At 45.3% G+C, this 13,299-nt stretch overlaps 1 protein-coding gene across 1 annotated transcript in view; it reads left to right on the top strand.

Moving 5' to 3' along the window:
* Positions 1–13,299, top strand: part of EXOC4 (exocyst complex component 4) — a 376,341-nt gene that overhangs the window by 289,652 nt on the left and 73,390 nt on the right. Inside the window, exon 11 of the mRNA XM_079992331.1 lies at positions 985–1,204. Within this exon, the coding sequence (XP_079848457.1) occupies positions 985–1,204 (220 nt within the window). The remainder of the gene's footprint in view (positions 1–984; positions 1,205–13,299) is intronic.

The following is a 13,299-nucleotide window of genomic DNA, read 5'->3' as shown; positions in this document are numbered from 1 at the left end:
AAGGGACTTTAGCTTGGTCACCTTCTTCCTTCCAGACAGTAATGGGCTGTTCGGATGCACTGGCTGTCCTCTGGGTGCCCCAATAATGCAACTATTACCCTACTGCTTGCCCCAAGCCAGTGTATCCAAGGAGTTATCCCATAAACCCTCTCTGTCCAATGATGCCATTTTAGGTAAAGGTAAAGGACCCCTGGACAGTTAAGTCCAGTCAAACGAGACTATGGGGTTGCAGCGTTCATCTTGCTTTCAGGCCAAGGGACCCGGTGTTTGTCCACAGTCAGCTTTCCGGGTCATGTGGCTGGCATGACTAAACAGCTTCTGGTGCATTGGAACACCGTGACAGAAGCCAGAGTGCACAGAAACGCCATTTACCTTCCCACTGCAGCGGTACCTATTTATCTACTTGCACTGGCATGCTTTCAAACTGCTAGGTTGGCAGGAGCTGGGACAGAGCAACGGGAGCTCACCCTGTTGCGGGGATTCGAACCGCCGACCTTCTAATTGGCAAGCCTAAGAGGCTCAGGGGTTTAGACTGCAGCACCACCCACATCCCTGATGCCATTTTAGGCTCGAACTACACATAAAATTGTATGGGGTGTTAGAGGAGCGGTAGTACCTCTGGTGGGGGTCATGTCATGATCCTTCTGGAGTACTTTGTCCACTTTTGGTCCCCTACCCTGCACTCAGCTCTCACCCATGGCTCCTAAAGACTGTCATCATGCGACAGCAGCCACAACCTGGCAAATGCATCTGGCCCCTGGGCTGGTGGTTCCCCAGCCCTGTTTTAATGGGAGCTGTACAAATGATAAGCTTTGTAAGATAAACGGACTTCTATCAATTCTAGTAGGAGCGTGTTTCTGAAAGATAAGGTAAGGATTCACCCCTTGTTCCATAAAACGTCTGGAAACCGTTAGCTGAAATCTAGTTCCATTTGACTTGGCAAACATAGTAACAGTGAGTTTCCCCTTCTTTAATGTGTTTCAGATTTATTCAAGAGATTGAGCATGCTTTAGGACTCAGCCCAACTAAGCAGTGCCCACTCCGGGAATTCCTCACCATGTACATCAAGAACATCTTTCTTAGCCAAGTCCTGGGAGAAATCAACAAGGAAATCGAAGGAGTCACCAAGATAACTGAGCCACTGAAGATACTGGCCAGCGCAGACACCATGAAGATGCTGGGCGTCCAGAGGCCTCTGTTGCAGGTAAGAAAGCTGCATCATTTCAGAAAGGGGCCTCAATGTTTCAATGCTCGATGTTCCCATGCTTGTCTAGAATAAGTTGCGATTCCAATATGCCCTTGAGAAGCCTTCCTTCCAGATTCATCATACATGGTAGAATGTAAGCATTTTTGACAGATGCATCATGATAGCGGATAGCCCAGTAAAACTCATTCTGAAGGCTGCCTGCACAGCTGCTTCTGCCATAATGAGTTGCTTATGATAATGAGGCCATTCCTGGGATTGGCCTTCTCTCTCGCTTCTGGGGGAGATCACTTGTGGCTCTCCCAAGAAAATGTCATTACCAGCCGCGGTGGCATACTGTTCTCATCTTGTCAAATTACTGTACATTAATCAGATGGATGTTGGTGACGAGAGATGTTCAAATGGCCACGGAGAGCTGCCAAGCGAGTTTTGTTGTTTAGTGCCATAAACAAATGAGTTTTCTTTCAGGTCCATTTGCAGCCATAATCAGAAACTATTAGGCTGCAGTCGTAGCCGATCAATTGTGCATTCCATGCTTCTCAAGGGTGAACGTGACCTTTGAGACGCGAGTGAAAATTCTGATCAATAGATAATACTTCGCGCAATGTAGTGATTTTCAGTCTCATCTGAAGTGCTTTTTTATATATTTGCACCCCTATATATATGTGTGTGTAAGCGTAAATTATTAGTGGCTAAACTGAGACACCAAGAGGTTGTTTAAGACTAGGGGTAACCTGGATGCAATCACAGGCATAGTTTGAGGTTAACCCACAATTAAGGGCAAACGGAGAAATGCAAATTTATTTGGGGTGTTTATGCCTTCATTTCCCCCCATTGATCCCAGTTTGAATACCCACAGCAAATAATTGCACTATCAGTGTAAAAATAGCACATTTAAAACAAACCATGTTCACTGGTTGTTGCTAATTTACAAATACAGTTTCGTTCTTCATATTCCATCTACAATTATTTGGTCAACTTAGGTAGGATTTTTTTTAAAAAAAGTTGTGTGCTTTCTTTGGCACCTTGTTGTTAAACCAAGATAGATAATTTACAAGTACATTCAATAGGGAGCATGCAGAACATAGTACAGGTGTGTTAATGAGTCCTGCAAAATCTTTCTAAACCTTTCTGCTGGCTCCCTACAGAATAAGAGCTAACCCAAGGAGGGGGAAATACTTTCCTCATGAAACTGCAAGAAAGGAAAGGCATGTTTCTTTTTAGTTGTGACTTGGACTGAATCTAGACTGCCTGGAAATACTGATGGATTGTGTGTGGGCTGAAATATTGAGACTCAATCCAGACAAGACAGAAGGGCAGTAGGCAAGCCTGTTCTGGATGAAAAGAAGCTCTAGGTTCACTCACAACCTGAAGGGTATTTCGGATCCAGCCTTACTCCTGGAGGGTCAAGTGGCTGCATTGGCTGGTACTCCAGCTATAACCCTTTGTGGAGGAGAAGGGGGATGATCTGGCCCCAGTGATTCATGCCTGAATCATCTCTTCCTTTAGGTTATTGCAGTGTGCTCTGTGTGGGGCTGCCTTTGAAGAGTGTCCAGAAACCTCAGCTAGTGCAAAATGCGACAGCCAGACTGTGACTGGTATGCACTTTAGGGACCAAATGGACAATAGCACTTACCCTGCCTTTCAGTCTGAGCACAACTGAAGATGCTTGTTCTGTTCTATAAAACCCTAAATGATTTGGAGCCAGGATAACTGGAAGCTACTTTCAGGAAGAGGCCGAACTTGGTCACTGTTACTTTCTACAGTGTTTGTTCTCCTGCTTACAGCCTTAATTTTGGACCCAGGGCAAGCAAACCTTGGGGATGCATGTGCAGTTTCACACAAGTGTTTTCCAGTGTTCTGGACATATTACTGGATAGAACAAAATATGGCATTTCCCTTGTCCAGTGACCTGGTCCCAGAGCTAGAGGCTGCAGGGGCAAGCAGATGGAGAACCGGGTCTAGGTCAGGTTCCAGAGATTCCTGGATTGCCGGGGGTTGGGCTAGATGACTTTCAGGGCCTCTTCCAACTCTTCAATTCTATGTTTCTATGATCCTTTAAGTAGAAAGAAGGCCTTCTGCACACAACATTGCAGCTGTTGTTGTTGCATCATTGCAACTGTTTTGGAGTGTTATTTATGAAACACTTACTGTCGATAGAGCAGTAAAACCAACAAAACATTCTCATAATCTGGTACTGAGACACACAGATGTGCATGTGCAAGCTCACACACAGATATTCACATACAAATATGCTTTTACATCGGCACATCTTGACATTTGGTTTATACCCAGCTTTTCAGCTGACCTGGCCTCAGACACACACTGTGTGATGGATTATTTTAATTAGCCCAACGGCATGGACAAGCTTGCCTTCACAAGGCAAATATTGTGCTCATAAATCTTCATTTTTACCCCTTCGACCATTACTGTGTAGCTGCTCTCATCCCCTTGTCCACATCCAGGAGCCGTTTTGCTGGGAACTGCTTAGATTTGATTAAAGGTGTTTCTTGGTTCAGACCAAGGCTGAAATTCTGAGAATGAATGAGCTGCCTTAACCACATTGGAACGGATGCCCACCTAAGTCATTATCCTGCTTCGACCAGTGTTTGGTATTGGGTGCCAAAGGGAAATATTAGTAATCTGTATCCATCAGCTCTGGATTTCAAAACTCTGAGGTTTAACCTTTCACCAGCAGGTATTGATATTTCTGCCCTCAATTTCTTAATCTGAACCCTATAGCCACAACGTCCTGCCATCGGTTCTAATGACCAGTTGTAGGAGTATCCTGCTGGTTAGTGAAGGCAATAATTAATCAGTGCTGTGCTTTGTTGTTGGTAGTTGTGAATTTGGATCTCATCTGAAGTTCTTAGAGGGTGATAGGAAATACAGAACAGATGTCTTCCATGGTAGACTGGGAACCAGTTAGAGGAGGGTACCCACAAATCAGGAGTCCTCTTCCACAACACCACCCTCGGTCTTTCTTCATTTGTTAGTGGTTAAGAGCGGTAGTCTCGAAATCTGGTGAACCAGGTTCGCTTCCCCGCTCCTCCCCATGCAGCTGCTGGGTGACCTTGGGCCAGTCACACTTCTCTGAAATCTCTCAGCCTCACTCACCTCGCAGAGTGTTTGTTGTGGGGGAGGAAGGGAAAGGAGAGTGTTAGCCGCTTTGAGACTCCTTCGGGTAGTGATAAAGCGGGATATCAAATCCAAACGCTTCTTCCTTCCTTTGATGCTTGATTGTATATCTCTGCATTGTTCAAAAACCAGAACTCTTGCCAGTCACATAAAATGCTCATAACATAAAACAGCATATATAAATGCAGAGAGATACACCCGTTTGGAAAATTGCCTGAGATAAATAAGAAATTGTGCATGAAATCAAGGAAGAGGCTGGAGAGCGGCACCAACCCCAGAGTAAACATTGGTTGCATCACACATTCAGTCGATTACTCATCACTTGATGACTGTCAGCTGAATATGTGAAATGTCTTACTCTCAGCTGAAAACTTGTGTTTGAGTTGGCATCAGGTGATATCATAGTTCTCATGGCAGTGATTCATCTAATAGCTCATTTGCACGAAGAAGCCATCACTTGATGCTGTGGTCAAGTTTCAAACATGCATAAGGGCCTTTCCATACACTGAACAGTGGGAACCCTGGGTTTCCCATTAAAGCCACAGTTTTCTGGCACCCTTCTATGGCTCCCTAATGAGGGGTTTTGCATGAAAAATGTTTGCAAGCACAAGTTTACATTGTTCACACTTTACATTCTCCCCCCCCCCCCCCATTTTCCAAGTACTTTTCAGTGTGAAGTAGAAGGCCGGTAGAAGGACTTCTGCGAGTCTACAAGTTGCAAAGCATCTGCTACTACGTAGCTTCAGGTTTCCAAGTTCCTCCTAGCTCATAAGGCACATAATTATACCTGGTTGTTTTGTGGACTTTGTTTTTCAAGTAATGTGAAATCCGACAGCAAATTCTTGCAGACACAAAAGAAAGATTCATCACTTTTCAAACAAAGCTAGATAAGTTATCTGTTGAAGCACACACACACACACACACACACACACCCAGGCACAACTGAGAGGGAGGTTTTTACCAAGAAAAAACAAAGCTGAAATTGCACAAGCACTATGGTCCCAGTGTTCATTTTTAACATGTTGGTGCTAAATAGCATCTAAGGAATGTGAAGTCTGCCGATTAAAAAAACCTGCCTCTTATTTTCTGTGACAGAAAATAAATAACACTGTTTGAGATTAAAAGATTGCACACATACATGACCACATGGCTGCACTCTTGAAGATTCAAAATTTGGTGGAATCTTTGAGATGCTTTGATGAGTGGGATATGAGCTCTTGATTTGTAAAGAGGCTTTAATGGATCCGTTCCAAGCATGCTGTTGCTCACCTGAGACCCCACCACTGCCACCATGGCAGTCTATAGGCATAACGGATCAATCTGTTGGGTGGCCAGTTTTATTGGGACGTCTAAGACTAAGATGCACGCTTACTTTTCAAGGGATATGTGGAAAAATAGAGGGGGTGGCGGCTTTTGCCATTTCTAACCCTCCACTACAAATTGTGGAAGCAAATTCCATAGTTTAACTATGTAATATGTGAGGTATTTTCTGTTTGTCTGTCCTGAATCTCCCAATATTTAGCTTCATTGAATGTCCCTTAGGTCTAGTATAATTTAATGCACCTCTATCATTTCCCCTCTTACTGTATAAACGGCAGCTGTTGCACCTGCCTTGATTAGTAATATAGGCAACGCAGACCAACTTAAAACTTTGCCCCCAACTTATGGGAAACCTGTGGTATAGTCAAGCCCCCAACCTCTAGCAAAAAAATGCCACTTTGGTTTTATTTCCCCCCGTTTATTCATGGGGACACACCACTCACTTTTACTGTTGTTGCAAAAAAATTGAAACTAAGATTCTCAAATCCTGCATTTTTGCACTGAAGGCTATACAATATGCTCTGTAATGTAGAAAACGCCATGAAGCCTCCAGATCCCTTGACAGTAAATATGTAGTTAGTATACTTCATTGCCAGCTGTCCGACTCTGGTGACATTTCAGTGTTGACAGAATATCTGTCCAGTATAAATAATAATTTGACCTTAATAACTGATCATGAAAAAAGTCCAGAAAAGGTCAGCCAGATGGACTGAGATGCAGATGTTAAAGGCCTTGAACAGACGTAGGAGGTTCCTTCAAATATGTAATTTGGAATCTTTGAGACCTTCATGTGGTCAGAAGATGCTCTGTGACTATATTTGCTGTTGATTCTGACAGCTGCTAAAGCTGCCTGGGTTTTGACTTCCAGTCTGGTCTCCATGCCCCACACGCTCCCCCCTGGGCACATGTCTGCCCATTGGCTCACTCACTCTTCAGAAACACCTGGCAGCTTCCAACAGTAGAAGAGGACTAAGAAATATGCAACACTTTCTCTGTGACTTTTTGTTCCTTGTGTGAATGAAGACGCCAGTGGCATTACAAGAAGTTGCAAGGGGCTTCTCCACCAATGGCTCCACCTGAAGGCTTCCAGCTACATGGAGACTCCTTTGTAGCTACTTAACCTGCATTGAAATTGTCTTACAGTGCAGTGGTGATGGAAGTCAGATTTTAGGTGGGGCTAAGGAATATAATGTGGGACGCAGGTGGCGCTGTGGGTTAAAGCCTCAGCGCCTAGGGCTTGCCGATCGAAAGGTCGGCGGTTCGAATCCCTGCGGCGGGGTGCGCTCCCACTGCTCGGTCCCAGCGCCTGCCAACCTAGCAGTTCGAAAGCACCTCCGGGTGCAAGTAGATAAATAGGGACCGCTTACCAGCGGGAAGGTAAACGGCGTTTCCGTGTGCGGCTCTGGCTCGCCAGAGCAGCTTCGTCACGCTGGCCACGTGACCCGGAAGTGTCTCCGGACAGCGCTGGCCCCTGGCCTCTTAAGTGAGATGGGCGCACAACCCCAGAGTCTGTCAAGACTGGCCCGTACGGGCAGGGGTACCTTTACCTTTACCTAAGGAATATAATCTACCTTTAACATGGCCTAACAATGCTGCCATAGATGTCACTAAAAGGTAAAGGGACCCCTGACCATTAGGTCCAGTCGTGGATGACTCTGGGGTTGCGGCGCTCATCTCGCTTTATTGGCCAGCATGACCAAGCCACTTCTGGTGAACCAGAGCAGCGCACGGAAATGCCGTTTACCTTCCCACCGGAGCGGTACCTGTTTATCTACTTGCACTTTGACGTGCTTTTGAACTGCTAGGTTGGCAGGAGCAGGGACCGAGCAACGGGAGCTCACCCTGTCGCGGGGATTCGAACCGCTGACCTTCTGATTGGCAAGCCCTAGGCTCTGTGGTTTAACCCACAGTGCCACCCGCGGCGCATGTTAATAATAATAATAATAATAATAATAATAATAATAATAATAATAATTTATTATTTATACCCCGCCCATCTGGCTGGGTTTCCTCAGCCACTCTGGGCGGCTTCCAACCAAATATTAAAAGCAATACAGCATCAAACAGTAAAAACTTCCCTAAAGAGGGCCACCTTCAGTTGTCTTTTAAAAGTAAAATAGTTGCTTATTGCCTTGACATCTGCTGGGAGGGCGTTCCACAGGGCAGGCGCCACTACCGAGAAGGCCCTCTGCCTGGTTCCCTGTAATCTCACTTCTCGCAATGAGGGAACTGCCAAAAGGCCCTCAGCACTGGACCTCAGTGTCCGGGCTGGATGATGGGAGTGGAGACGCTCCTTCAGGTATACAGAACCAAGGCCGTTTAGGGCTTTAAAGGTCAGCACCAACACTTTGAATTGTGCTCGGAAACATACTGGGAGCCAATGAAGATCTTTCAGGACCGGTGTTATATTGTCTTGGCAGCCACTCCCAGCCACCAGTCTGACCAGTCATGTTACGTTTTAAGTGGACAAAATGAAGATGGGCAAAATGAAGATGGATTGCCACTCTGTTCTTGAGCACCACCAGACTTCACAGTAAGCATTTCTTTCATGGTGCCAAAGTTGCTGTTGGATCTCTCCCCTTTATTGCCAAGGAGCACTTTAGAAAGATGACTAGCTTCTGAAGATGAATTACCTCCATTCCAAGTTAATTTCTGTTTCCCAGCAGGACCCCAGCTGAACCCCGCTGGGTTTGGAAATGCCACTGATTGGGTAATGGATGAGTGCTTTGCGGATGGCTGTGCCCGCGCTCGCCTGGTGCCAGCTTAGGCTTCCCCGGTGCCCTTCATTTCCCGCTTTGCAGCCAGCCTCTCTAGAGCTAAATGGATTTTTTCACAGGACAGTAACTTGACTGTCGTTAGCATGGGGGAAATAATGTATGAGAGCAAGACAGAATTGAAATGCTTACTCTGTGAAATCCACAACTGCCTGGGAGTTCTGTAGAGCAAGATCGGCAGGAAGCCATCTGCACTGGTAGCAGACATAAATCAGGAAGGGAAAAGGCCATTCTGTCTAGGGGCCTTCTTAGAATAGCTACATGGTTCCATAGCCACCGTTGGCTCAGACCAGTGCCAAAACTCAGGGTATTTTGAAATACTCTGAGGAGCAGCCCCACTGGGTCTACCAAGGTCCATCTACATAGATACACATTCTGTTCCTGAAAGATTTCATGGGCTTTTGTTTCTGGACTCTCGTTATGTGCCTCAGGGTCGGAACTGTAAGAGGTAAATATTTTAAATAAACAAATGGCAAGTCAGATGCCCTGGGAAACTTGGGAGCATGCTGCTAATCATCCTTTGCTTCATCCCTGGCATTCAGTGCCTTTGATCATTTTGAACTTTTGTGGCTTTGGAGAGGTTAGTTCTGAGCGAAAACCCTACCTCAATTTCCATAGTGAGTTTGGCCTCCGCAGTTCCGCACCACCCCATTTGCCAAGGGACACCTCCAAAATTTAAGTCAACTGTGCTGGCTGGGGCCAATGGGAGTTGTAGATCAAAACATCTGGATGGCAGCAGGTTGGTGAAGCTGGTCTAATACTTGTTAAAAAGAAAGTAAGAAGCCATGGGGTAGGCTCAGTCAGTGGAACATGAAACTTTTAATTTCAGGATCATGGGTTCCAGCCCTCATGTTGGGTGAAAGATTCCTGTATTGCAGGGGGTTGGACTAGAGCAGTGTTTCCCAACCTTGTGCCTCCAGCTGTTTTTGAACTACAACTCCCATCATCCCTGACTAGCAAGACCAGTGGCAAGGGATGATGGAAATTGTAGTCCAAAAACAGCTGGAGGCACAAGGTTGGGAAACACTGGACTAGAGGACCCTCATAATCCCTTCCAACTCTACAATTTTATGAATCTAAGTGAGTTCCACAAACTGAGTCGTACTGTGTGAAGCAATTTTTCTGCTCTTCAGCCTACTGCCTGTCCATTACAGTCCTACATTTAATATTTATTCTTTTCACATAAACCTGTATCATGTTTCTCCCTCAGTAATCTCTCTTTTTTTAAATAAAAAAAAATAGTACAATATTTGCAGCCAGTCTACAACCTGGAAGTTCAGAGAGCAGTAACAGTTTGCTAGGGGGGGAAATACTGATATTATATACATATATATATATATAGAGAGAGAGAGAGAGAGAGAGAGAGATGAGGCAGACAACTCTCTACTGTTTTCTGCTCTTGCTTGTTGAGGCAAACGTATCCAGCCATGTAGGTGCTGACATGGTTTAATCTATTTTACTGTTAATTTTAACTACCGTATTTTTCGCCCTATAGGACGCACCGTCCCATAAGGCGCACCTAGTTTTTTTGGGGGGAAATAAAGGGAAAAAAATTATTTCCCCGCAGGTGCGGGGCTGGGGCGAGGGAGGCCCGCCCGAGCTTCCCCCGACCCCAGCCCCCAAACAGGCAGCTCTCTGCAAGCCGTGGGAGCCCAGCGCTGGCTCCCGCTGCTTGCTGAGAGGTCCGCGAAGCCTGGACGCGCTGAGCTCAGCGAGGGCAGGCTTCAGCATGCAGGCAACTCTCCGCAAGCAGCGGGAGCGCTCCCGCTGCTTGTGGAGAGGTCCGCGAAGCCTGGAGTGCTGAGCTCAGCACGCGCAGGCTTCGGCATGCAGGCAGCTCTCCGCAAGCAGCGGGAGCGCTCCTGCTGCTTGCGGAGAGGTCCGCGAAGCCTGGAGAGCGAGAGGGGTCTGTGCGCACCGACCCCTCTCGCTCTCCAGGCTTCAGCGAAAGCCTGCATTCGTCCCATAGGACGCACACACATTTCCCCTTCATTTTTGGAGGGGAAAAAGTGCGTCCTATAGGGCGAAAAATACGGTATTTATAAAGTGTGTTGATCATTTTTACCTTTTTTATTGATATCCTTGTATTTCTTTTAAACACCTTAGAGGTTTTATTACAACCAAGAGGTATATAAATTTTGTTAAATAAGCAAATAAAAAAATAGACTGCCTGTGTGCATCCAGTCTTGCAGCATTGTAGCTGGCAGTGACCCTCCAGGATCGCCTAATTCCCAGGATTCTGGTATGTGTTGTTCGTACCATGATCTTAGTGGCCTGCAGACCACACTTATGGCCACTGCAAACATTATTTGTAGTGTTTTTCCTGCAAATGAGCTTTTGCACTACCACACACAAATTATAGGTAAAGGTAAAGGGACCCCTGACCATTGGGTCTAGTCACGGACGACTCTGGGGTTGCGGCGCTCATCTCGGTTTATTGGCCGAGGGAGCCGGTGTGCAGCTTCCAGGTCATGTGGCCAGGATGACTAAGCCGCTTCTGGCGAACCAGAGCAGCGCACGGAAATGCCGTTTACCTTCCCGCCGGAGCGGTACCTATTTATCTACTTGCACTGGTGTGCTTTTGAACTGCTAGGTTGGCAGGAGCAGGGACCGAGCAACGGGAGCTCACCCCGTCGCGGGGATTCGAACTGCTGACCTTCTGATCGGCAAGTCCTAGGCTCTGTGGTTTAACCCACAGCGCCACCCACATCCCTTAGTGTTTTTCCTGCAAATGAGCTTTTGCACTGCCACACACAAATTATAGAGGCTCACTAAATTTCACATCAGGAAAGTAATCCCAGCACTACAACTGGCACCCAAGTATGTTTGAGTGCCAGATACTGGGGGTGGGGGAACCCAAAGCATTGGATTCCTTGAACCCAGGTGGCTGAACTCAGGCTGGGCATGTTAGCCACATAGACTGATGCAGATGTTGTGAAGGCAATTTTGCCTCTGGTGCTATCTTTCCTAGCAGTGTTCACACTAGTGTTGAAATCCTGTCAATCTCTGTGAGTATCACAAAGTAGTATGGCCTTAGGCTCAAAGAGAGGGCTGGGGAAGGCTGCTTGTCTCTGCCTATAATGAAATGACCTTTGAATGAATGACAAGTGTGAGGAAGATTGGAAGAGAAATTAAGTGTGCTCTGTACCAGAAGCCATCCCATTCTGCACCAGCAAGCAGGCCTTCCTGCCTGGATTCTGTGATCAGAGTGAATTGTGCATGTGCTGCCAATTCTGTATGTATTCAAATAGAGTGTAAACGATAACGATGACTAATTCTATGAAATTACAATCTTGCCCTGTTCCTCTGTCTATTATTATACATGTAGATGGGTGGTACACTGGGCATTGGTTTAGAGTAAAGCAAGTCCACCCATGTTTTAAAAGTTCCTGTTTCTTTTCTTTATTGTAGCATCCTTGATACAAATTTCCAGTTCATTCTTATCAAAGGCTTTTTCCACATCCAGGAAAATAAAGGCTGGTAGTTCTTTGTTTATTACATAGTTCTGTTCAATCCACTGCCTTCTTGGCACTAGATTGTAATTTTCTGTTTCATATAAACATTGTTTTGTCCTGGTATATGCATATTGGAATAATATTGTTTAACCTGTTTGCCAATAGAGGGCTCCATATTTTTACATCTTGATTAAGGAGGGAAATCGGTCCATCTGATTGTGGAATCGTCAAATCTTTTCCTGCTTTTGGAAGTACTTTTGCAATCACTTCTGACTATGATGTTGGCAAATTTCCCATTTGCAAAGGCTTATTTATCATTTTCCCGTAATGTAAGTGCTTTTCCCCCGCAAAAGATTTTTAAAAACTCAGCCCATCTGGTCCTGATGCTTTGTTATGAAGTCAGCTATTATCTCATTAATTTCCTTTTCCATTATTAGGACTCCCAACATTGCTATATCTCCATTAGTGACTTTGGGCACAGTGATTGTAGAAAATATTCTGTTATCTGTTTTGTTAATGGGTGTTTCCTGGTACTTGGTAAACTTGCCAAATATGTTCACTTATATCTTGTGAGGTTTCAACTGTTTAGTTCTTATACTTAATTGATGGTGTTAGGCATGGCACTTGTACTTTTTTAAGTATGTTGATAATGGTGTTTATCAATGCCATTGATAAACCTTTAAGTTTTGAAGGTTTATTCCCATATTGAAGCCATTTTTGTTTGATATTCTTAGTATATTTTTCTACCTTACTCAGTTGAATTTGTTGTTACAATGCTCTTAAGAGGTTCAGTTGTTCTCCCCTTCCTGTTTCTGTTCATATTCTTTTCCTGGATTTTTAAAATAAATTCTTAAGTTGATTGGCGGCACTTCAGAAGCCCCAAGCATACTTCTCCTGAAGTCTTACTCTGCAGCAGGATTTCAAAGCTGAGGGCAGGGCTCTTTGCAAATCCTTCAAAGGGGCTTGCAAAGAACTTTGTGTGCACTTTGAATTAATCCATTGATTTGGGGGACTTCAAAGCACCGTATCATGTGAAGCCCACCTGCCAAATTTGGCCCAGAAGGGATGGGGCAATAGGGACCTGATGTGCTGACCAAAGCCAGTTTTCTCCCTTCTCTAGTTCAAGGGGCCCCCCATAGAGAAGGGTCTTTGGCTTTGGGGCAGCCTTTCAAAATGGCCGCAGTTTTCCTCAGAGCTGTCCTTCAGACTTCAGGCTCTTGTTTTAATTGAAGTTGCAGAAGCGTCTGATGTTTTTCTCTGCTTCAAAGCAAGGATTGCAAGCTCTGGAAGTCTTTTTCTGGGCCCAATATCTCTAGCCAAGAGATAACGAGAGGTAGTTATGGATAGATAAATATAATAGATATTGATTAATCTATATGATAAAGTACCAAAAAGCAGAATGGGTACA

This window comes from Podarcis cretensis (assembly GCF_951804945.1).
Source record: "Podarcis cretensis genome assembly, chromosome: 10".
Taxonomy (NCBI): domain Eukaryota; kingdom Metazoa; phylum Chordata; class Lepidosauria; order Squamata; family Lacertidae; genus Podarcis; species Podarcis cretensis.
This window is presented reverse-complemented; position numbering and strand designations above follow the sequence as displayed.